At 43.0% G+C, this 26,387-nt stretch overlaps 1 protein-coding gene across 1 annotated transcript in view; it reads left to right on the forward strand.

Moving 5' to 3' along the window:
• The window catches only part of NWD1 (NACHT and WD repeat domain containing 1), a 62,515-nt gene that overhangs the window by 27,043 nt on the left and 9,085 nt on the right, over window positions 1-26,387 (forward strand). The window contains 5 exon segments of the mRNA XM_060146406.1: window positions 73-231; window positions 5,009-5,206; window positions 7,943-8,065; window positions 15,492-15,700; window positions 18,355-18,627. Coding sequence (XP_060002389.1) covers window positions 73-231; window positions 5,009-5,206; window positions 7,943-8,065; window positions 15,492-15,700; window positions 18,355-18,627 — 962 coding nt within the window.

Here is a 26,387-nt window from a genome sequence, read left to right on the forward strand (position 1 = left end):
TGAGGACCCACCTCCCAGGATGAGCTGGAAGGAGACGCATGCTCCCCACAGCACCACGACTTCTCCCCACAGGCAGCATGAACTGGATTTCCTGCCGGGGCATCTCGGGGGGCATTGAGGGTCTGTTGGATGACTTTGACCTGTGCGCCCCTCACGTGGACTGTCCTGAGGTCAGCCTGGTCCGGGAAGCCCCCCAGCTGTGCCACCCGGCAGTGGAGCTCCGACGCATGGGTGAGTCAGGCTGAGCGGGCTGGGTCGGGGGGAGGGGTGGTCCACTTTGCACTGACTTCTAGAAACCCACTCTCCCCACCGAGCCGCCAGATGGATTTGCATTAGCTCATACGCCTTTCCTGTCTATAGCTGAGGGGTTTCTCCCAGCTCCAGCTTCTAGAATTTTGAGTTGAACCTGGGAGAGCTTAGGAGTGAAAATTACCAAGGCAGAGCCGATCCCCTCACCAGGACGGCCCAACATCTTAGTCTATTTTTTTTTAATTTTGATTTATTTTTTGGCTGTGCTGCGTGGCTTGTGGGATCTTAGCTGCCCGACCAGGGATCAAACCTGGGCCCTCGGCAGTAAGGGCGTGAAGTCCTAACCACTGGAATGCCAGGGAATTCCCCCAGCATCTTACTCTGGAAAGGGCCACATAGGAGATATTTCAGGCAAAATCGAGGAAATTATGTTGACACTTAATATAATGAGAGATAAAACATGTTCCCACAGATTTTTTTATTGATGAAATTCAAAATAGAATGATAATAATTGAGCATGACTTTTAAAAATATTTATTTGGTTGCACTGGGTCTTAGTTGCAGCACGCAGGCTCCTTAGTTGTGGCATGCATGCGGGATCTAGTTCCTTGACCAGGGATCAAACCTGGGCCCCCTTCATTGGGAGCGCAGAGTCTTAACCACTGCACAACCAAGGAAGTCCTGAGCACAACATTTTTGTAAGTCAGTTCTACTCACGAGAAAGATGAGGGGAACTCTTGTTCAGGGGGATAACATTTTGCTCAGCTGGGGTTCAAAGTTGGTATTTCCTGTCATCCCACTAATTACAAACATCAATCCGAAAACATTAATGTATTTTACAAAAACCATTCTTAGCTCTCAGGACAAATCGTTCAGCTGGATTTGGTCCACACTCTGTCCTAGAACTTTAAGAATCTCTGAATCCTCCGTTGATACTCTGTCCAGGATGGTGTTTCGTTTGTTTGTGTTTTTAAAAATTGTGACAAAATACACGTAACATAAAATTAACCATTTTAATTGTACAGTTCTGTGGCATTAAGTACATTCACACTGTTGTGCAGCCATCATCACCATCCATCTCCAGAACTTGCTCATCTTTTCAAACAGAAACTCTGTCCCCATTAAACACTCACTCCCCATCCCCTCCTCCCCCAGCCCCTGGCACCCACCCTTCTACTTCTGTCTCTATGAATTTGACCACTCCAGGCACCTCGTATAAGTGGAATCATGCAGTATTTGTCCTTTTTGTGTCTGGCTTATTTCACTTAGCATAATGTCCTCAAGGTTCACCCATGTTGTAGCATGTGTTAGAATATCTTTCCTTTTTAAGGTTGAATAACATTCCATTGTGTGGAAGAACCGCATTTTGCTCATCCATTCATCAATGGACACTTGGTTTGTCTTTACCTTTTGGCAATTGTGAATGATGCTGCTGTGAATATGGGTGTACAAATATCTTTTCGAGACCTTGCTTTCAATTCTTCTGGATATATACCCAGGTGTAGAATTGCTCAATCATCTGATAATTCTGTGTTTAATTTTTGAGGAACTGCCAGGCCATTTTCCACAGTGGCTGGACCGTTTCACATTCCCACCAACAGTGCATAAAAGTTCCAGTTTCTCTACATCTTCTCCAACACTTGTTATTTTCTGATAAAAAAAGCCATCCTAATGAATGAAGTGACCAGGATGGTTTTTTATCATACATTTCCAAGCTGGTTCTTTTTTTTTTTTTTTTTTCGCCACACCACGTGGCTTGTGGTATCTTAGTTCCCCGACCAGGGATACCCGGGCCCCAGCAGTGAACCTTGGAGTCCTAACCACTGGACTGCCAGGGAATTTCCATCCCAGCTGGTTTTGATTTGAGGGCGTTTACAAGGGGTTTTATAAAGGTGCTTAATTCCTATATCCCTTCCGTGGCTTGCTCAGACCTGACAACTGTTGCTTGTCCGAGAAGCCTGTCTGGCCACCGCTCACGCTGGACACCCCTGGCCACCACACCCCTGCATATTTCATCATTGCATGTTGTTTCCATCTATCTTAACTCTTAGTTATTATTTCTGCTGGCTTTCTTTTGCATCATCTGCCTGCCTCTGCTCCCTGCCAAATGTCCACCCCTACTACATGGACCAGTCCAAGAGTATGGATTTTGAGTCCCATTATGCTGATTCAAATCTGGGCTCTGCTACTTACTGGCAGTGTGACCTTGCAAGCCCCTAACTACCCCCACCCTTCCCCCATCCTCACTCCCACCTTGCAGCCTTCAGTTTTCCCATCTGCAAAATGGGGATGTTGGTCGACCCTCCCACCTAGGGCTGCTGGGAAAGTTTTGCTAGTCAATTCATGCTGAGCCTGTCCCCATGGCGCCATCCGAGAATCCCGTTATGGTCATGTGACAGCACCAATGTTTTGACGTGAACGGCCTTGGAGAAGCCATTTCTGTCCTCTGCTTCCCTCATCAGCAAAATGTGGGATAGAACTAAAGTGTGTCTAGGATCCCACCCAAGTGGGAGATACTGGTGCCCATGATCAGTTACACCTTTCTCCTACATTCACGCTCGCCAGCAGTTTTAAACCTCGAAGGGAGTGATTTCCCGGGAAAACAGCCTTGGGCTTACATGCCCAGTTTAAGGGAAGATTTAAAAGCCCAAATCACAGTATGTTCTTCGCAGTGTTTCCTGATTGACAACCTGTGGCTGCCCAGAACAAGGAGGAGGTGTAGGAATGAATGTTCCCACCAGATGGCGCGGCTGAGCAACCATGCGCTCTCACCACATTCCAGTACTGTACAGCCAGCTCCTGAAAGCCCGTTGGTATTCCCTATTTCTCCCATTGCCTCAGGCTCCAGGATGACTTGGTGTGGTGCCATTTCTGTCCCTGTTTTTATTTTAAAAGACTGATATTTTGTTCATCATGGATGAGGGGGCGGGCGCATCAGTTTTGATTTTTTTAAATATTGCCTTAAAATAGTACTTATCTTGGTGGTTGAGTTTGTTGGCACCACTTTAACTTTTGTACCCGTGGTGAGTGGGGCACTTGCCCCTGATCCTGGCCCTGCCCCATCCCACCCACCAGCAAACGCAGGCACAGGGCATTGCCACCATTGCCCCAGGCTCCAAAGTTAGGATGCTCCAACAACAGGGACAAAATGAACTGTCTACCTTCAATGTCCCTGGTCTTCACTTGGCATTGCAATCAAACGTTGGGGGTCAGATTCCTGCCTCTTACTGGCTGTGTGACCTTGAGTAAGTTGCTTAACTTCTTCATACCTCAATTTTCCCTGTTATATGCTTGGGCACTTGGGATAGTAATGATGATACCTCTGTGTGGTAGACAGAAAAATCTGCCCCCCACCTCCCCACCCCCTGCCAAGATATAGTCACTTCTTAATCCCTGGAACCTATGACTGTTACTTTATATGGCAAAAAAAAAAATGTGATTAAGATTCTTGGGATGGAGAGTTTATCCTGGATTTTCTAGGTGGGCCCAAAATTCAATCACAAGTGTCCTAATAAGAAGGAAGCAGAGGGAGATTTGAAACAGAAAAAGGGAAAATGTAGAGATGCACAGATGAGAAGGCCATGTGAAAACAGAGGCAGAAACTGGGGTGATGCGCTTCTATACTGCTGGTGGGAATGTCAGTTGCTGCAGCCACTGTGGAAAACAGCATGGAAGTTTCTCAAAAAAACTAAAAAATAGAACTACCATATAACCCAGTAATTCCATTCCTGGGTAAAAAAAAACAAAACAAAAACACTAATTCGAAAAGATACACGTGCCTCAATGTTCCTAGCAGCATTATTTACAATTGCCAAAATATGGAAGCACCTAAATGTCCATCAACAGATGAATGGATAAAGAAGATGTGGTATATGTATACAATGGAATACTACTCAGCCGTAAAAAAGAACTAGATTTTGCTATTTACAGCAACATGGATGGACTTGGAGGGCATTAGTCTAAATAAGTTAGAGAAATACAAATATTGTATGATATCAATTGTACGTGGAATCTAAAAAAATACAACATACTAGTGAATATAACAAAACAGAAGCAGACTCACAGATACAGAGTAAAAACTAGTAGTTACCAGTGGGGAGAGGGAATGGTAGAGGGGCAAAATAGGGGTGGGGGAATGGGAGGTACAAATTATTGGGTGTAAGATAGGCTTCAAGGATGTATTGTACAACATGGGAAATATAGTCAATACTTTGTAATAACTGTAAGTGGAGTGTAACCTTTTAAAATTGTATAAACAATTAAAAATTTAAAAAGAGATTACGGTGATGTGGTCACAAGCCAAGGAACGCCTGAAGCCCCCAGAAGCTGGAAGAGGCAAGGAAGCATCCTCTCCCAGAGCCTCTGGAGGGAGCACAGCCCTGCCGACACCTTGATTTCGGACTTCTGGCCTCCAGAACTGTGAGAGAAGGAAGTTCTGTTGTTTGAAGCCCCCCAGGTTGTCTTGTTATAGCAGCCACAGGACACTAACCCACTCAGTAACTATGAAGTGCTGGAGAAGTGATCATTATTTCTCTAACAGACACTTGTTGGGTGCCTGACATTCAGAACATAGCAATAAACAAGACAGGCATCCTCCCTGCTATCTGGAAACCCAAGGTCTAGGGTAGGAGAGGGGGAAACCACCTGCTGCAATTGAAGTAGGGGCAAGTGTGTGTGGAGCACAGAAAAGGAGGCAGGAGGGGGGCTCCACCCAGGGAAGCAGGGCCCCTCCCCTTAACCAGCATCTCCTCTGTTGCAGAGAGAAGCATCCTGTGTACAGAACTCCTGGCCAGCCTCCATTTCTTCGCCACCTCACATCCGGCGCTGGTGGGACAGCTGTGCCAACAGGCACAGAGCTGGTTCCGGATGTGCCCACACCCTGTGCTGGTGCCCCTCGGAGGATTCCTCCAGCCCCCGGGAGGACCCCTCCAGGCAACCCTCACCGGCTGTCACAAAGGTGCGTCTCCCAAGCGTAGCCAAAATCCCACCAGGCCCCTGCCTGCCTGGGGGCAGTGGACTGCAGGTGTTTTGGGCTGCTCTCTGGGTCTCCCCTCTGCCAGCTGGGAAGCCCCAAGGGTGCCATCAGGACCTGGCCCTGCAGTCTCATGCTGACTCGGCTCCCTCTGCCCCCCAGGGACTGTAGATTACTAGTGTAAATACTGCTAATGAGCCCAGAGCGAGAGCATGCCAACTGCCTCTGGGGTTTCATCTCTAAGAGTTCGGTGCCCGTCTTATAGATAGCTTCTGAGATTTACAGCCTAATGCTAGTAAGTCTGGAAACTAGGAACTGGTGCCTGACTGGACCCTGAGAGGCTGGTGGAACTTGTAGGTTCTCCCTGGGACACCAGAATGTCAGAGGGACAAGAAGATTTAGTTCTCTCCATCCATTCTTCAACCATCCTTCCTTCCTTCCATCCAGCTGTCCATCTGTCTGTTCATCCCTTCACCCATCCCTCCATCCATTCATCCTTCCACCCTTCCTTCCATCTATCCATCTGTATGTCCTTCCATCCCTCCTCCCTCCTTTATTCCTTCCTTCCTTCCCATCCATCCATCCATTCATCCATTCACCTATCAGTTGTCCGTATTTCCAATAGTCACCCTTCCTTCCACCCTTCTATCCACACCACTTACCTTCCATTTCCCCCAGTTTGCCATCTTCTATCCCCTCGCTTTACCCCTTCACACACTCAGCCAACTCACCCACCCATCTATCAAATAATTCATCCAGTTACCCATCTAACACCCACACATTCACTCACCCACTCATCTAACCAGCCACCTATCTGTCCACTTACCCACCAGTTCACCTCCATTCATCCATCCCTTTGTCTTCCCACCCATAATCTCTCACATTAATCACTGAATACAGTTAGCTTTGGTTCAAATGCCAGTTATTGTGACTCAGGCCATTTTTGTGCCATATAGCCTTGTAGGGAAAGCTACACTCCCAAGGCACAGAGCTTCCAAATCAGAAATTCTAAGAGATGCTAAGGACAATGCATGGAAGAACTGATTTAGGGACAGCTACTAGAATGCTGTGTTGAGAAGGATTCTGAGACTCAATCTGGTTTAATGGTATATTGGTTACAATACAAGTTCTGATGCTGTAACAAAGGCCAAAGTAGCAGTGGCTTAAATAAAACAGGAGTTATTTTCTCTCACACACAATAGTCCAGGCATAAGAAAAGGTAATATGGTATCTCCAGGGGGTCAGGGACCCAAACTCTTTCAAATTTGTTGCTCTGCCATTTTCAATGTGAGGTTTCCATTTAATGGCCCAAAATAGCTGCTCCAGCTCTTACCATCACAATGGCATTCCAGCCAGTGGGAAGAGGGAAGGAGAAGTAGATGGCAGGCCCCTTCCCTTCAAAGGCATGGCCTTGAAGCAGAGCTTACCACTTCTGCTCCGGTCGCGCTGGTGAGAACTTGGCCATTTTCGACTGTAAGGGAGCGTGGGAAAAATGGTCTTTGAGTAACCACGTACTCACCTAAAACCTGTGGGCTGTGGGTTTTATTACTGAAGGAAGCATGATAGAATGGCTATTGGGGGCGCCAAATCACAGAGAGTGCGGTGATTGACTAGTGATGTCTGCCACAGCGTAGGCAGAGGAAGTCACAGCTCAAAGTGAATTTTTTCTTTTTCTCAGCTCAGTAGGGAAATGTGCCACTTGTACGAGCTCTAGTCATGTTGAAGTTGAGAAAGTTCCTACGCACTCTGGGCTTCAGTTTCTTCATTTTTAAAATGAGAAGTTTGAGTTCACATTTCCAAGGTCACACAGTGAGTGAGTGATCCTCCCCCACAAAAAGGGAAAAAAAGAAAGAAAAAAAAATCTCATCTCTTCATGCCCTGTCCCGATGAGGTAGAAACACAATTCTGGATTCTCAGACCTGGACTGGCTCTGATTTCAGCACCTCCCCCATCACCTTAAAAATGAGGAAACTGAGGCACAGAGCAGGAAAAGGACTTAATCAGGGCATTCAGAAAGTTTGGTCTCCTGATATTCGGGCTGTTTTCTCCAGTGTAACTTGGTCCCTGTCTGTCTTCAGCGATGATCCAATCAAGATCCACCCAGCAGAGAGCCTTGGGCTGTGTTTGCTCAAACTATTGGCAAATATTTTTTTCTTTGGGGCACCAGCCCTTCTTTTCCCACACAGATCGAGCTCAAAGAGAAGTCGAAAGCAGGGTTCTCATCCTCAGCCAATTTAATTCCATTCCTGAGTCTTCTCCAACTGTGCACTCAACCATGCATCACTGACATTTGCGGCTGGATCCTTCTCTGAGGTGGGGCCATCGTGTGCACTGCAGGATGTTGAGCAACGTCCCTGCCTCCACCCATCAGATGCCGGTAGCATCCTGGTCCCCAGTTGTAACAACCAAAAACGTCTCCAGACATTTCCCAGTGTGCCCTGGGGGGCAGAATCGCCACTGGGTAGGAACCGCTGAACTAGAGACACTTATGACTGAGGAGTGGTTTAGTCCATTTTCCTACCTCAGATCAACATAAACATTTCAACCCAGAGTCTTCATCTGGCATCTGACAGCGCTGGTTTTGAAATCCTGGCTCTGCCACTTCTAGGTGTGTGACTCTGTCTGTGCCCCAGTTTCCTTATCTGTGAAGTGAGGGGCCCATTAGAGTACCTCATGGCTGAGCACTCAGACACATGAGCTCTTGTTTCTGTGTGGCTGCAGGCATCACTGCCATGGCATGGAGCCTGGAAGAGAAGCTGCTGGTGGTTGGCACCCAGGAGAGCATGGTAGCTGTGTGGGATATGGAAGAACAGCAGGTGATCCACATCCTACCTGGACACACAGGTGAGGCTCAGGAAGTGGGGTTTATGATCAGCTTCCTCCTAGAGTCCCACAGCAATCAGTCAGTCCCCTGGGGCCCCTTCACTACCAATTCATTTCTCTGTATTAAAACCCTGACCTTTGTTCCTGCATCAGCTAGCTATAGCCACATAACAAAACATCCCAAACAGGAATATAAATTGGTGCAGCCACTGTGGAGAATAGTATGGAGGTTCCTCAAAAAACTAAAAATAAAGTTTCCATATGATCCAGCAGTCCTACTCCTGGGCATATATCTGGACAAAACTATAATTTGAAAAGATACATGCACCCCTATGTTCATAGCAGCAGTATTGAAAATAGCCAAGACTTGGAAACAACCTACATGTTCATTGACAGATGAATGCACAAAGAAGATCTGATATATATATATATATATATATATATATATATATATGTATGTATACACAATGGAATATTGCTCAGCCATAAAAAAGAATGACATGATGCCATTTGCACCTACATGGATGGCCCTAGAGATGATCATACTAAGTGAAGTAAGGCAGAAAGAGAAAGACAAATACCATATGATATCATTTATATGTGGAATATAAAATATGACACAAATGAACTTATCTACAAAACAGAAACAGACTCACAGACATAGAGAACAGACTTGTGGTTGCCAAGGGGTAGGGAGGCAGGGGAGGGTTGGATGGGGAGTTTGGGACCAGCAGATGCAAACTGTTATATATGGGATGGATAAACAACAAGGTCCTATTGTATAGCACAGGGAACTATATTCAATATCCTGTAATAAACCATAATGGAAAAGAATATGAAAAAGAAAAAACAAAACCCACCCCAAACAGAGTAGCTTCAAACAAGAGCTGTTTATTTAGCTCACCTCTGTGACTGGGCAATTCAGGCTGGGCTCAGCCAGGCAGCTCTTCTGGTCTCAGCCAGGCTTGCTCATGCATATGTAGTCAGTTATGGGGCATCTGGGAGCTGGCTGGTTCAGGACGTTCTTAGCTGAGACAACTCAACTCTGTTCCACGTGATCTCTCATCCTCCAGCAGGTGAGCCTGGGCAGAGGCAGGGTTTCAAGAGGGCAAGCAGAAGTGTATAAGGTCTCTGAAGGCCTGGAACTGGCCTTGGAACTGGCACCCCTTCACATTCCATTGGCCAAAGGAAGTCCCAAGAACAATCCAGAATCAATGGGTAGGGAAATTTGCTTCATCTCTTGATGGGAGGAGCAAAGTCACACTGCACAAGGTATAGATCTTGGACGGTAAAGGATTGTGGTCATTTATGCAATTTGTCTACCACAGTCTCTCAGAGCCTAAGTAACGTTTTCATTTCTACAAAACCATCACAGCTATGGTTGATTCATTCCAACAATTATTGAGTGCTTACTGTGTACCAGGCCCTGACCTGAGGCTGAAGAGAGACAGATCGGGGCCGAAACTTGGGTAAGGGGAGTGAGGCACACCCCTTGGGTGTAAAATTTAGGAGCATCCCAAAGTTAAAAAAAAACTTGGTCATCATGATAATATTTCAATGCAATGTGTTTATTTTTTATTTATTTTGTTTTGGCCGTGCCACACAGCATGCAGGATCTTAGTTCCCCAACCAGGGGTCAAACCCATGCCCCCTGCAGTGGAAGCATGGAGTCTTAACCACTGGACCGCTGGGGAATTCCCGAATGCATTTATTTATTTATTTATTTATTTATTGGCTGCATTGGGTCTTAGTTGCAGCACGCGGGACCTTTCGTTTAGGCGCACGGGCTCTTCCTTGCAGTGCATGGGCTTGTCTCTAGTTGTAGCGCACAGGCTCCAGAGCATGTGGGCTCATTAGTTGTGGCGTGCGAGTTTTAGTTGCCCCGCCGCATGTGGGATCTTAGTTCCCTGACCAGGGATCAAACAGGCATCCCCTGCATTGCAGGACGGATTCTTAACCACTGCGGAATGCCCTGCAAATGTAATTTTTAAAAATGTTTTTAAAAATCAAAAAATTAATGCAAAACAATCCACAATGAATAAATATCAACCTGTCTTAAAGACAGGATGAGTTATAGCGCTGTGTCAATCCATACTGGAGAGAGAGGCAAAAGGAAAACTCAACAATTTGGTACCTCCTTAAACTTTGCACCCGAGGTAAGTGCCTTACTTGCCTCACCCTGATCCCGGCCCTGAGTCAGATCCGTGTATTTGAGAAGGCAAGCCGGACAAAAATGTAGTTACAAATTGCAATAAATGTAATGAGGAAAACACGGTGTCATGAGCTACAATAACCAAAGTGACTGACTTAGGGCAGTTAGGGAAAGGATTTCTCTGAGCAGGGACACTCAACCAAGATACAAAGGCTATGAATAAGTGTGCAAAGGGCAGGAAGGTAGAGCATCCCAGGTGTGGGAAACAACCAGTGCAAAGACCCTGAGAAGATGAGGTTGGAACATGGATAGAGTAGGAAGGAAGCTGTAAGGCTGGAGCTTAGGATATTGTATCAAATGAAAGGAGCCACTCACAAAAGACTACATTGTATGTGATTCTTTTATATGAAATGTCTGCAACAGGTAAATCTGGAGAGACAGAAAGCAGTTTAGTGGTTGTCAGGGGCTGGTGGAAGGGGAATGGAGAGAGACTGCTAACGGGGACGGGGTTTCCTTTTAGGGTGACAAAAATGTTCTGGAATCTGATAGAGGTGACGTTTGCACAACATCGTGAATATACTAGTATCACTGATTATACAATTTAAGATGGTTTAAATGATAAGGGGAGAAAAGGGAGGGAGTGACAGTTTTTGAGGTTATGAAAATACTCTAAACCTAGCCTGTGGTGATGGTTGCACAACTCTGGGAACGTTCATTTCCCAGAACAGTGAATTATACTGTTGTACATGAATAGGTGAATTTTATGCTTGTGAATTATATCTCAATAAAGATGTTAAAATATTACATGATTGCAATCTCAGTATGTACATGGGTTTATTGTTTTTTTCTCAACATTTTGCCATAAACATTCTTTTGTCTTCATGGAATCTTTTTAAAAACAACTTTATTGAGGTATAATTTACATACCATACAATACACGTGTTTTAAACATATAGTCAATGATTTTGTAGTAAATTTATCAAATTGTGCCACCATTACCGTAATCCTGCTGTAGCACTTTCCATCACCCCAAGGAGATCCCTCCTGCCCCCTTTGCAGTCCATCCCTTCTCCCACCCCCAGCCCCATGGTAACCACCAATATGCTTTCTGAGTCTACAGGTTTGTATTTTCTGGACATTTCATATAAATGAAATTGTATAGCATGTGGTCTTTGGCATGGGACTTCTTTCACTCCACGTAACATTGTCTGAGTTCATCTGTATTGTTACATGTATGGTTAGTTTTTCCTTTGCATTGCTGAGCCGTATTCCATTGCATGCAACGAACAGAGGGTTTTAATCCATTCATCACTTGAAGGACATTTACACTGTTCCCAGTTTGGGGCTCTTATGAATAATGCTGCTGTGATTCACTGAATCTTCATCTTTATAATGCTTAACTGCACCAAAAATATTTCATTTCTCTTGATAGATCATGTTCCAGAATTTATTAAACTATTTAAAAATTTTTTTGGGCTATTTAGGCTATTTGTAGTTATCTGCTATTTGGACAACACTGGGATGAATCTGCGATTTTTTTGTTTGTTTTTAATTAATTTATTAATTTATATTTATTTTTGGCTGTGTTGGGTCTTCGTTTCTGTGCGAGGGCTTTCTCTAGTTGCGGTGAGCGTGGGCCACTCTTCATCACGATGCGCGGGCCTCTCACTGTCGCAGCCTCTCCCGTTGCGGAGCACAGGCTCCAGACGCGCAGGCTCAGTAGTTGCGGCTCACGGGCTTAGTTGCTCCGCAGCATGTGGGATCTTCCCAGACCAGGGCTCGAACCCATGTCCCCTGCACTGGCAGGTAGATTCTTAACCACTGCGCCACCAGGGAAGCCCGAATCTGTTTTTACTCTTGCCAATATTTTTCCGTTCTGTTGAATATTTCTAGTGAGTGGTATTCTTGAATTGAAAGGTATGAACATTCTTAGGGGTTTTGAGAAGTGTTATCTTATTGCTTTCCAAACAGATTGTAACAGATTAAAACACTCTCCAACCCCAAAGCTCCCAGCATTACATGTTTTCATTTTACTCTTTTTGTCTGAGGGGTTGGAGCGGGGTGGATACTGACAGAGTATCTGTCAAATAAGATTCCCTCTATTTTATCATCATCAGGATAGCTATTTTCCTAGAGGTCTATTCAATCTCTGTATCTGTGTGTGAGAGCCATCTCTTCAAGACTTGAGCCCATTTACCAACGGTGACCTTGATTCATTTTTTAAAGTCCTCAAACTCTTATTATTTGTAATCAGAAAAACTCAATAATCTATTTGCCGAAAAAAATGAAAATATTATAGACCTACATAATAGGGGAAGTGAAAGTTTCCGATCCTGTGACAGCAATGCTGGAGGTGGTTGGTACTGGCTTGTGAGAGCTGTCTGAAATTTTCAAGAATTTGGTGAGGTGATTGTCAAACACAACCATTCTTTTTTTTAAATTTATTTTTGTATTGAAGTATAGTATATTTACAATGTTGTATTAATTTCTGCTGTACAGCAAAGTAACTCAGTTATACACATATATACATTCTTTTTTTTTTTTTTTTTTTTGCGGTACACGGGCCTCCCACTGTGGTGGACTCTCCCGTTGTGGACAGGCTCTGGACACGCAGGCTCAGCGGCCATGGCTCACGGGCCCAGCCGCTCCACGGCATGTGGGATCCTCCCGGACCAGGGCATGAACCCGTGTCCCCTACATCGGCAGGCGGACTCTCAACCACTGCGCCACCAGGGAAGCCCTATATACGTTCTTTTTTGTATTCTTTTCCATCATGGTTTATCCCAGTATATTGAATATAGTTCCCTGTGCTATACAGTAAGACCTTGTTGTTTATCCATTCTGTGTGTAAGTTTGCATCTACTAACCCCAAACTCCCAGTCCATCCCTCCCCCACTTCCCTCTCCCCCTTGGCAACCACAAGTCTGTTCTCTATGTCCAAACACAGTCATTCTTAAACATTAAATTATAGAAACATACAATTAAATAGATTATATTAAAACAAGGTAATAAATACCCAAAGCTCATCACTTTCTAAATATTTTACCACACTCTACTCTTATGTCTCTTCTTGGCTGTTATATCCATGTGATGGAAATGATGTGTTACTGACCATCTCTTTACAACTGCATATATATATATATATATATATATATCTCCAATAACCAGGTTGCACAAGCTTATATGACCATGGTCTTATATAACCATGGTCTTTTTTTTTTTAGTTAACATCACATATTTTGCCTCTTTCCATATCATGTATACATCTCTAATTCACTTTAGCAGTGATATAGTATCCTATGTATAGGGATATATTATAAAGCATTACTATTTATAGAAATTTTGGTTGAAAAATACCGCAATTGCAAGAAATAAAAGTCACCCCTAATACTGCTGACATATGAATTCTAAAGTAAAATTCCCTTCCTTTACTCTCCCCTCACCCTTCAGTGTCCCCCTGGAAGTGATCAGTGCACACAGTCTGTTATATGCCATTAGCAATTTTTCTCTAGGCTTATGCAGACATAGCTCTGTCCTTTGAGCTTTCGTCAAAAGTTACATCATGCTGTTTTATATACTGGGTTGCAACTTGCTTTTGTTGCAGTAGGTTGTAACAATGTTTTGTGGTGATTGAGAGCCTGGGCTCCAAGCTGAGATCCTAGCTCCATTACTTATTAACCATGTGGCTTTGGATAAGTTACTGTACTCAGCTGTGGCTCAGTTTCCCCATCTATACAATGGGATAACAATAGTACCTCACGACCTGTCATGAGATTAAAAGAGTTTAATGCATGTTAACCACTTACAACTATGTTTGGCACACATAAAGCACTAAGTATTGGCTGTTGTAATAATAATTATTATTAGGTGTATGTATATATCCATTTTATTATTTTTAATGCCTGCCTAATATTCTTTACATGGATGTACCCTATTACTTAACCAACTCCCTTTTCATTGACAGGTTGTTTTCAGTTTTCTTTTTTTTTTGCGGTACACGGGCCTCTCACTGTTGTGGCTTCTCCCATTGCGGAGCACAGGCTCCAGATGCGCAGGCTTAGCGGCCATGGCTCACGGGCCTAGCCGCTCCGCGGCATGTGGGATCTTCCCGGACCGGGACACGAACCCGCGTCCTCTGCATCGGCAGGCGGACGCTCAACCACTGCGCCACCAGGGAAGCCCTCAGTTTTCTTTTTACACAGACAGTGTTGCATTTAAAGTCCTTCTCCATCTTCACACACTTATGCTATTATTTCTGTAAGACACATTCCTGGAAGTGGGATTTCTGAGTCAAATTGTATGCACATTGTTCATTTTCCCCTCTTTTTCTTAGCTTTTTATTCTAAAAATAACTGTAGATGCAGAAAAAGTTGCTGAAATAGTACAGAGAATTCCTGTGTACCTTTTATCTACCTTTCCAGGCTAGCAATGTCTTACATAACTATAGTATATTATCAAAACCAAGATATTGCACATTTTAACTTTTAATAAATGTCACCAAATTACCCTTCTGCAAATTTATATCAACTTATACTCCCATCAGCATGGTATGAGATTAACTGATTTCTTGTACCTTTGCCAGCACTCCAGCAATTAATTCATAGTTTTTGCCAATACTATGGATAATAATGATATTGGTATTTCATGTTGCATTTTGTGACTACTAGTGAGATTGAACATCATTTTCAAATGTTTATTGTCCACTTGTACTATTTCTGTAAATCTTTTGTTATACGATTTGTCCAATTTGTAAGTTGTTTGCGTTTTTTTGCTTATTTGTAAGAACTCTTTGTTTATTAAAGAGGGTCTCCATTTATCTGTTATATACTGCAAATATTTCCTCCTAATGTGTCATATGCCTTTCAAATTTATCCTCCTGAAATTTTACACTTTTATGTAATCCATTTTGTCAATTTTTCCCCTTTATGTCTTCCAAATTTTGTTCTCCTTAGAAAACTATCTCTCCAGGAGTATGAAATCTTCTCTTATAATTTTATTTTGGTTTACTTTTTGTTTATTAATTTTAAATACTTCCTGGATGATGATAACCTTTTATACATTTCAATGATCTCTATTTAATACAGATTCAACATTTGGGCAATTGATTTAATCCCAACCAGTTGTTACACTCAGTTTAGCTTTGCCACATTCCATTATTTGTAATTTGGATATGTTCTAATCTATCCATCTTTCCTTTGGGAAACCAGGGAATTTCTAAGCCAGGAGAGGTTATGGTAGTTGGAAGGTCAAAATGTTCCCAGCTAATATACTATCCTCCACCCTGGCCTGCTGCAGGAGGGGTGAGGTGTGTGAAAGTGTTTGCCAAAGGATCGTTTGCCATCTCTACCTCGAAGGATCACACGCTGTGCTTGTGAAACTTACTCTCTAACCAGGAGAAATTCACCATTTGGGATGGAGGCTCAGAAGGTCCCACTGAACCTCAGATCTTGAGCCTTCATGTGGATGAAGCAAAGAAGGTTGTGCATTCAGCATCTAGCTCAAAAGTAACAAACACTTGCCCCGTTTGCAAAGTAAAGCTGAGACCAGAGCAGTCAAAGATGGCATATGGTGTTTATATAAGGAGGGGCTCCCTGATATGGGACAGGGGGACTGTAAACAGAGGTACACAACTACTTGGGAGGGTGCCATAAAGGGCTTCAAAACTTATAGTTGGATTAGATGATCTTGATAGATCTTTCTGATCCTAAGGGTTAAGACCTTTCACCATTTTTAATGCAGTCATTTTTTTAGTGCTATAAATTTCCCTCTGAGTACTGCTTTACCTACATCCCATGAACTTTGATATGTTATATTATCATTTACATTCAGTTCAAAATATTTTTAGCATTTCCCTTTTGATTTCTTCTTTGATATATGGGCTATTTAGCAGTGTGGTATTCATTTCCAAATATTTGAGAGGTTCCCAGATAGTGTTCTCTTATTTTTTTCCTAATATAATTACATTTGCATTATGTGAATCCTTTCAAATTTATTGAAATGCTCTTTCTTGGTAAATGTTCCACATGCATCTGAAAACAATATGTTTTCTGCTGTGTTACTCCATTATGTCAATCATAACTCTATAATCTGATCATTTTATGAATAGAAACACACAACAGAATAATGGGTTAAAGCTTAGCAATTAAAGGCCAAATCTGTATCTAAGTCCCAGTTGACTTCTTTGCAAGCTGAGTAATCTTGATTATATCACCTCACCTCTCTGCCTCAATTCTTCCTCTACCTCATGAGATAATGAATGTAAAACACCCTTCATAGTGTTGGGTACATTGTAAGCAACAAATAATTAATAGCTATTAATTATTCTATTTTATTAGTAATTGATGGTTGTTAATGTAAGTAATATTGGTAGCTTACAAACTATGCTGTCCAAAGTGGAGAACCACCAGCTAGATGTGGTTATTGAGCACTTGAAATGTGGCTATTCCAAGTTGAGATGTGCTGTAAGTATAAAACACACAGTGGATTTCAAAGACTCAGTATCATGAAAAAGTAAAATATTTCAATAATAATTTTATATTGATTACATGTTGAAATGATAACATTTGGATATACTGGGTTAAATAAAGTATACCATTGAAATTGATATCACTTGTTTCTTTTTACCCTTTTTAAGGTGGCTAATAAAAAATATAAAGTCATGTGTGGCTTGCATTATATTTTTATTGGACAATGTAGGCTTCAATATTACAGAAGTGTGGGTTGATTTCAAGACTGATTATAGAAATCAGCTTTGTTATCAGCAAAAGTTTGGAAAATATAGTAAAGAAATAATATATAATAAATAATTGCAAACATTACCATTATTAACATTTACATGATTTTGTTTTACATGGTGCATGTGTGTGTATGCACATGTACATGTGTGTATGAAACAAAATGGGGATAAAACCATATACACAGTTTTTAAAAATAAATTTATTTATTTATTTATTTTTGGCTGCGTTGGGTCTTCATTGCTGTGCGAGGGCTTTCTCTAGCAGTGGAGAGTGTGGGCTATTCTTCGTTGCAGTGTGCAGGCTTCTCACTGCGGTGGTTTCTCTTACTGTGGAGCACAGGCTCTAGGTGTGGGCTCAGTAGTTGTGGTGTGTGTGCTCTAGAGCTCAGGCTCAGTAGTTGTGGCACATGGGCTTAGTTGCTCTGAGGCCTGTGGGATCTTCCCAGACCAGGGATCGCACCCATGTCCCCTGCATTAGCAGGTGGATTCTTAAACACTGTGCCACCAGGGAAGTCCCTAAGCAGTTTTATAAAGCTATTTTTGCCCATAACTTTAAACATTCTTCAAAAACAGCATGATTAGTGATTTCACAAGATTCTGTTGCATGGCTCTGCTGTAGTTTATTTAACTAATCCCTCATTACTGAACATGTAGGTTGTTTCCATTTCTTTGCACTTTCAAATAGCTGAGGTAACTTTCCTTGTACATATATCTTTGTGTGTATCTCTCCTTATTTCTTTAGTGTAAATCCCACAAATAGAATTAATGGGAAATGTTTACTATTTAAATGATTACTGCTGATAAAAAGGTACTTTTGGGGGTAAGGTTAAAAATGAAACCTCTTTAATTATTAATCAGCAATTACTTGGAATGAACATATAGGCACTTGGCATAGCTGACTGTTCTTCTATTTTTAAAACTTTTTATTTTAGAACAAGTTTAGATTTATGGAAAAGCTATAAAGATAGTAGAGAGAGTTCCCGTATGGCCTTGTTCCAGCCTTCTCCAAAGTCAACATCTTATATAACCAGTGTACATTTGTCAAAACTAAGACATTAATATTGACAATTACTATCAACTCAGTTCCAGAATTTATTTGGATTTTATCCATTTTTTCATGAATGTCCTTTTGCCATTCCAAGATCCAATCCAGGATCCCTCTTCCTTCCCCACTCCTTTTTTTAAAACTGACAGAGTGTCGATGATAAAACGCATGAACTATAAAAAAAAATAGGTCTTAATATAGCCAATATTTTGTAATAACTGTAAATGGAAAGGAACTTTACAAAATTGTACAAAGATTAAAAAATTTTTTAATTGCAATGACAAAAAAAAAAAAGAAGAGGTCTTGCATTCGACTCTGGAAAACTTGCAGACTAGGTCTCCCTCTGACATGGCTCTTTCTTTTCATCATTCCTTTAGATCAGTGCTTGGAATCTGGAAACTGAAGAGCTGATTTTCCATATCCTGGGGGATGCCTCTGACCCCTGGGTGTGCATGGCAGTGCTGGCTTCCAGGGCCACGTTGCTGACGGTGTCGCAGGGTGACGTGGTCAGTCTGTGGACTTCAGCCACAGGAACACTGCAAAGGAAGCAACATTTGTCCAGCATCAAAGAAGAAACAATAACCTGTGGGGTCTCAGTCCAGAAACAAAGAAAGATGGTGACCAGGTCCAGCAAGGGCTCCATCTCTTTGGTAAGCAACTTGACTGAATAGGATGCCAACATTAATTCAGCTCCAAAATGCTCAGATGGCCTAGAAGTTGCGAGAAACCATCTCACCTTTGATCTTTTAATAAATGACACTGGGCTTCTTCATTCTAGGGATCTGCAATTCAGCGCAGTCCAGGAAACATCTCTTGGTGTCTCCTGGGGGCTGGCCAGTGTGGGCGATTGTTGGTGCTCAATCCTGCTGGGGATGATCTGGGAGGAAGTATAGAATGTGCATCAGAACTGTCCCTGCTGAGGGGTCAGGAGCTGGGGTTCTATCCACCAGCTCCATCAGTGGTTAGGTGAGGGCTGCTCCCAGGAACATTAACACAGAGGCCAAGTGTGTGGAAGGATAGGGTCAGAAAAAACAACCCAGTGCAGAGTTGCAGGTGTGTGGTGAGCAGCCTTCAGGAATAGAGGAGTATGCTGAGAAGATATGGATGGGGCACCAAGAGTGAGTTATATAGAAGTCGTAGGCGGAGGAACAAGGGCAGCTTGCCAGGCATTGGAGGGGCTGTAGAAGTATAAGAGTCCAGCCACATCCTCAAGGAACTCAATCTAGGGAGGGAGCCAGGTTTGCCAATGACTTATAGTGACACAGAGTAACAGGGTCTGTTTTCAGTAGAGGTAGAAATAGTGTGTTCTTGGCTGGGGGAAGGAACAAATACTTCTGAAAGAGGCAGTCTGGGAAGGCTTCCCTCCGGGGCGGGGGGAGCCTCAGAAGAAGAAGGATTTCCAAGATGAATAAGGGAAGACGGGGGGAATAGGGGATATCATGGTGGGAAAGTAGGAACACGCCTGGTGTTATAGGGAAAAGAGAGGTGGCGTGGAAATGGATCGCAGATGGTCTTGTATGTCCTGTTGAGGAAGTGAGAGTTTGAGGAAGGGAGGAATATGACCACTAAAGAATCATCCCAAAGCCCCACATTTCTGGACCTCATACCTTGTAGCCTCCCTGAGCAATCAAGGCACCAAACACGATCGTGGAGGACGTCCCCAGCCCTTTCATCAGGCCTCTCGGTTGCTTCCCTTTACTCCTTCATTCACTGATTGTCCTCAGTAATATCCTTCAGCCTAGCAAGGAACTTGGACTTTAGGGTCAGACATACTTGAGTTTGAAAATCCTAGTCCTGAATGAAAATTGGTGCAGCCACTATGGAAAACAGTATGGAGGTTCCTTAAAAAACTAAAACTAGAGTTGCCATATGATACAGCAATCCCACTCCTGGGCATAAATCCAGAGAAAACTCTAATTCAAAAAAATATATGCACCTCAGTGTTCATTACAGCACTCTTTACAATAGCCAAGACATGGAAGCAACCTAAGTGTCCATCAACAGATGAATGGATAAAGAAGATATGGCATATATATACAATGGAATACTACTCAGCCATAAAAAGAATGAAATAGGGCTTCCCTGGTGGCGCAGCGGTTGAGAGTCCGCCTGCCGATGCAGGGGACACGGGTTTGTGCCCCGGGCCGGGAAGATCCCACATGCCGCGGAGCGGCTGGGCCCGTGAGCCATGGCCGCTGAGCCTGCGCGTCCGGAGCCTGTGCTCCACAACGGGAGAGGCCACAACAGTGAGAGAGACCCGCGTACCACAAAAAAAACAAAAAAAGATTGAAATAATGCCATTTGCAGCAACATGGATGGACCTAGAGATTATCATACTAAGTGAAGTAAGCCAGAAAGAGAAAGGCAAATACCATATTATAACACTTATATGTGGAATCTAAAATATGATACAAATGAATTATTTACAAAACAGAAACAGACTCTCAGATGTAAAAAACAAACTTATAGTTAGCAAAGGGGAAAGGAGGTGGGGAGAGGGCTAAATTAGGAGTTTGGGATTAGCAGATACAAACTACTACGTATAAAATAGATAAACAACAAGGTCCTACTGTATAGCACAGGGAACTATATTCAATATCCTGTAATAAACCATAATGGAAAAGTATATGAAAAATGGAAAAGAATATATATATATAAAACAGTCACTTTGCTGTACACCAGAAACTAACATAACATTGTAAATCAACTATATTTCAACAAACAAACAAACAAAAAAAACAGAAAAGAAAATCCCACTCCTGCCTTTACCTAGTTGTATTCTTGGGCTACTCAGCCCTTCTTTGAGCCTCAGTTTCCTCATCTGTAAAATGGGGAGAGGGAACATGGCACCTACATCCAGGGTCACAACAAGAGATGGACAGATGGGCACTTGTTCAGGCTTCCAACTGGGGTGGGGATGCTAAGATAACACTGGAGTGAATTGGAAACATGGTGCTAGTTAACTCAGATTTCTCCCTGTATAACTCACCTTTGGTGCCCCATCCCGATCCCCTCGGTTCTGAAGACTATTCTGTCAGTCCCAAGCCTACTGATGGCAGTGCCCTCAGTTAGGAATGCCTATGGTGCTTGTCTGGGCACACATCACTCATAGGGGGCTCTACACACATTTCTCCCACAGAGCCCCTATTTATGACTGGGCCGGCTCTTGTGGCTCTTCTTATGATCACAGGATGCACTTCAGCAAGAAACCATCAGGGAACTTTGAGGAAGGTGAATAGCATGCCCAAGGGCCACACAGTGAAGTTAGGGGAGAGAGAGAGTTGAGAGAGGGAGTGAACAAACATGGACTTGGGGCTCTGCCTTTATTGGGGTCTGAGGGTGGGGTGTCTAGCATTTTGTGGATTCACTCTTTATTGGCAAATTTAAAACATATGGGGAGGAATTAGGACACAGGAAGGGGAAGGGCGTCACCCAAGTGGTCAGTTATCTAGGTTCTCCAGGGCTTTCTGAAAGAGGAACCTTCATGGGTGGACATCCTGGTTCCTTATCTAGTTGTTTTGCTAGTAGCTGCCTACATGTTTATTCAAGATGGATGTCTTTTGAAATGGCTGCCTCAGCAATCAAAAAGCTTGTTGTCAGGCACCTACATTACAGCTGCACACCTGTGACTCTGCACCTGGTTGAGGTTTTTTTCTATCTCCTCTCCCCCCACACCAGCACACTTGGCCTCTGTGTTAATGCTCCTGGGAGCAGTCCTCAGCCAACCTGAAATAGAGGTGGTGCATAGAACCCCACCCAGCACTTGGCCCCTCAGTGGGGGCATCTCTGATGCATGCTCTACACTCTCTCTCAGAGCATCCCCAGCAGGACTCAGCTATGTTTGCCTGCATTGATCACTGGCTTGATGAGCCACATTTATTGGCTGCTTCCCTTCCCCATCTCAATTCTCCACTCTCTACCAGTCAAAAGAAGGAAAGCCATAATTCAGCAATCATAATCAAACTGCCAAAAACCAAAGATAAAGAGAGAAATATCAAAAGCAGCCAGAGGAAAAAAGACCCATTACAGACCATGGTTGTCCATGCTAAGATCTACAGCTGATTTCTCATTGAAAACAATGGGGACAGAGACAATGGAAGGAATGGCATCTGTAATTTGAAAGAAAAAGCCAAAACCTGTCAACCTAGACTCCTATTTACAGGGAAATTATCCTTCAAAACTGAAAGCGAAATAAAAGACATTTTTAGGCAAATAAAGGCTGAGAGAACTTGTCTCCAACAAATCTGCACTATAAGAAATGCTGGGGGGGAAAAAAAAGAAATGCTGGAAATAAGTTCTTCAGGCTGTGGGGATATAACACCAGATGAAAGTCCAATGAATAAAGGAAGAGCACCAGAAACAGTAACTAGAGGAGAAAGCTCAGCTCAAAGCTGTCTGTGTCCTAGGAAAATCAGAGCTTGAAAAAGTAGGTATCCAAAGACTCTAGAACTATTTGGTCTTGGGAAAAGCAGTGCTCTTGCACCAAAGTTCCTGTGTGGTACCCAGCCATCACTCCTCATCCAAGCTGGCTCTGAAATATTGAAGTCCAAGTGGAACTCAAGATGCTAGAGCCTCTAGACCTGCAAGCTATGATAGAAGATCATGTATATGTCAGCTTAGAGCCTGGGGTTGAAATAACATGAAACCTACAAGGTAAAAATGTAAATAGGGCTTCCCTGGTGGCGCAGTGGCTGAGAGTCTGCCTGCCGATGCAGGGGACACAGGTTCATGCCCTGGTCCGGGAAGATCCCACATGCCGCGGAGCGGCTCGGCCCGTGAGCCATGGCCGCTGAGCCTGCGCGTCCGGAGCCTGTGCTCCGCAACGGGAGAGGCCACAGCAGTGAGAGGCCCGTGTACCGCAAAAAAAAAAAAAAAAAAAAAATGTAAATAGACCCCATCCTGCTCTGAAATAAACACATGCATTTCTTTTGAGCACAACTGTAATGTTGCATGTGCTGCCTGCATAGGGCAATTCCAACCTTGAGACCAGAGAGCCTACTAGCACCTGCCTTTAGTCATTGCAATTCAGTGAAACTTTGAAACTGACTAATGCATGGAAGGATGATTTTGTCAGGAAGGGAGCTTTATTTTACTATCTAAATGTTAATGTTTTAAAAACACCTCCCCAAATTTATCTGGTTCAGCAAAGTGCATGTAACAGAGCTCTTATTTTGAACATAAAAAGTACGTATTTTTGTGAAAAGGAAATCCATTTCTTGGGCACTTTGCCTTCTTCATGGGGGTATAGATTGGTGAAACCCTTGGGAGAGAAGTCTTGCAGAGTCTAAGATTAAAAAGTCACATCCCCATCTTAAATACTTGCCCATGTGCACACAAATGTAAACAGAGTGTGGCCTCATTTCATGTGAATTTGACTTAGGTAAATACGAAATAATATTATAAAAGTATTCAGTCTCATTTTATGTGCACATTTAGGAAATATGCACATAAATAGGGAAAATGCAAACACATTTAAAATTTATTTAGCATCTTATGATCTCGCAGCGAGGGGTGGGGGTAGGTGAATTGAAGACTGTGTTTACACTAGTGTGAGTGACAGCAGCACTGTAGCTGGTGGACAGAAACACCAACCATCCTTCATCCATCCAAGGGGAAAATCCCTCTCAAATCTGTCATGTTTTGTATTATCTGAGATCTTCAGATATATACCCCTCACTTAAAATGAGACCAGCCTTGACGATAGTATCCCTCCGTGTAATAGCAAAACATTGACATGATCTGAAATGTCCATCTATGGGAAAATAGTTAAGTGAATTAAGGAAATTTTATACCATGGAAGATTACATAACTATAAAAAATTAGATAGCCTTGAGCAGTGGTCAGCTAACTCTGGTTCACTGCCTGTTTTTGCTCAGCCCATGAGCTGAGAATGGTTTTTCTGATTTTAATGGTTGAAAAACGATTTTTAAAAGAAGAATATCTTGTGACATGTGAAAATTCCATAGAATCCGTATTTAATGTCCATAAATGACGTTGTCTTGGCACATAACCACAGACCGTTTGTCTACATACGGTCTGTGGCTGCATTTGTGCTCTAATGGCAAAGTTGAGACCACATGGCCACAAAGTCTAAAGTGTTTACTATCTGGCCCGTTACAGGAAAATTTGCTGACCCCTGGCCTAGAGATACTTTCATGGAAATAATAAACTCTCACACAGTGCTCACTGTGTACTAAGGGCTATTGCAGGGACTTTTATACCTGTTATCTCATTTAACCCTCAAAACACAACTAAGATGTAGCTGCTGCCATTATCTGTATGTTACAGATGCGTTAAACTGAAGCACAGAGAGATGAAGTCATTTGCCTAAGGTCACACAGCTAGGAAGTGTCACAGACAGGATTTGAACTCAAGCAGTCTGGCTCTAGGGTCCATGCTCTTAAGCGCTATGCTACACCTGGGTGCCATTGACAGCTGGGGCCAGGTCCTTCTTTGCCATTGGGAGCCGTCCTATGCGTTGTAGGGTGTTCAGCAGCATCCGTAGCCACTGCCCACTCGATGCAGAGCATCTGCCCTATCTTTACAACCAAAAATGTCTCTAAGACGTTGCCCAGTGTTCTCAGCGGGGAGGGACAAAATCACCCCTTGCTCCAGTTGAGAACCGCTACCCCAGACACATTAAGCGAAAAAAGCAACTTGCAGAACAATATCTACGAGGGATGGTGGAGAAAGGAGGCTTGTGTAAATGTTTACCTACACAAATGGATTCTCAGCAAACATAGACAAAGATGCCTTCCAGGGAGAAAGCAGAACGGCGGGGAAGGTGAAAAGATGCTCGCGGGGAGCTCTGGCTATTTCTTCTTCTTTTTTTTAATGATACAGTATTACAGTTTAATTTTTTTAAGTTTTAAAAGAATCACGTTTTTGAAAAAATCAACAATAACACTGTCGACGAAAATTCAATTAACTATCAAGTTAAGAAGAAAAAGGGGAATTTTATTCGAGCTAAACTGAGGATTATAACCCGGGAAGCAGATTCTCAGAAAGCTCTGAGAACTGTGCTGCCTGTTGGAAGTCGAAGGCACAGTCATATACATTTTTGAGACAAACGATCATACATCAGAATGACATGCTGGTATTGCCTGTTCACCAAGGATATACCAAGGATATACAGGCCCCGTAAACAAGTAAAAAGCGAGCAGCGGGTCACCACGACCCCCTACAGAGCTGGGAAAGAACACTATTCTTTTTTTTTTTTTTAACATCTTTATTGGAGTATAATTCCTTTACAATGGTGTATTAGTTTCTGCTTTATAACAAAGCGAATCAGTTATACATATACATATGTTCCCATATCTCTTCCCTCTTGCGTCTCCCTCCCTCCCACCCTCCCTATCCCACCCCTCTAGGTGGTCACATTTCACCGAGCTGATCTCCCTGTGCTATGCGGCTGCTTCCCACTAGCTATCTATTTTACATTTGGTAAATATATATATATATATATATTTTAACATCTTTATTGGAATATAATTGCTTTACAATGCTGTGTTAGTTTCTGCTTTATAACAAAGCAAATCAGTTATACATATACATATGTTCCCATATCTCTTCCTTCTTGCGTCTCCCTCTACCCTCCCTATCCCACCCCTCTAGGTGGTCACAAAGCACCAAGCTGATCTCCCTGTGCTATGCGGCTGCTTCCCACTAGCTATCTATTTTACGTTTGGTAGTGTATATATGTCCATACCACTCTCTTGCTTTGTCACAGCTTACCCTTCCCCCTCCCCATATCCTCAAGTCCATTCTCTAGTAGGAGAAGTCCATTCTCTTTATTCCCGTCTTGCCCCAGGTTCTTCATGACCTTATTTTTTTTCTTAGATTCCATATACATGTGTTAGCATACGGTATTTGTTTTTCTCTTTCTGACATACTTCACTCTGTATGACAGACTCTAGGTCCATCCACCTCACTACCAATAACTCAATTTCGTTTCTTTTTATGGCTGAGTAATATTCCATTGTGTATATGTGCCACATCTTCTTTATCCATTCATCTGTTGATGGACACTTAGGTTGCTTCCATGTCGTGGCTATTATAAATAGAGCTGCAATGAACATTTTGGTACATGACTCTTTCTGAATTATGGTTTTCTCAGGGTATATGCCCAGTAGTGGGATTGTTGGGTCGTATGGTAGTTCTATTTTTAAGGAACCTCCGTACTGTTCTCCATAGTGGCTGGATCAATTTACATTCCCACCAACAATGCAAGAGTGTTCCCTTTTCTCCACACCCTCTCCAGCATTTATTGTTTCTAGATTTTTTTTTTTTTTTTTTTTTTTTGCGGTACACGGGCCTCTCACTGTTGCGGCCTTTCCCATTGTGGAGCAGAGGCTCCGGACGCGCAGGCTCAGCGGTCATGGCTCACGGGCCCAGCCACTCCGCGGCATGT

Source organism: Lagenorhynchus albirostris, chromosome 3, assembly GCF_949774975.1.
Source record: "Lagenorhynchus albirostris chromosome 3, mLagAlb1.1, whole genome shotgun sequence".
NCBI lineage: Eukaryota > Metazoa > Chordata > Mammalia > Artiodactyla > Delphinidae > Lagenorhynchus > Lagenorhynchus albirostris.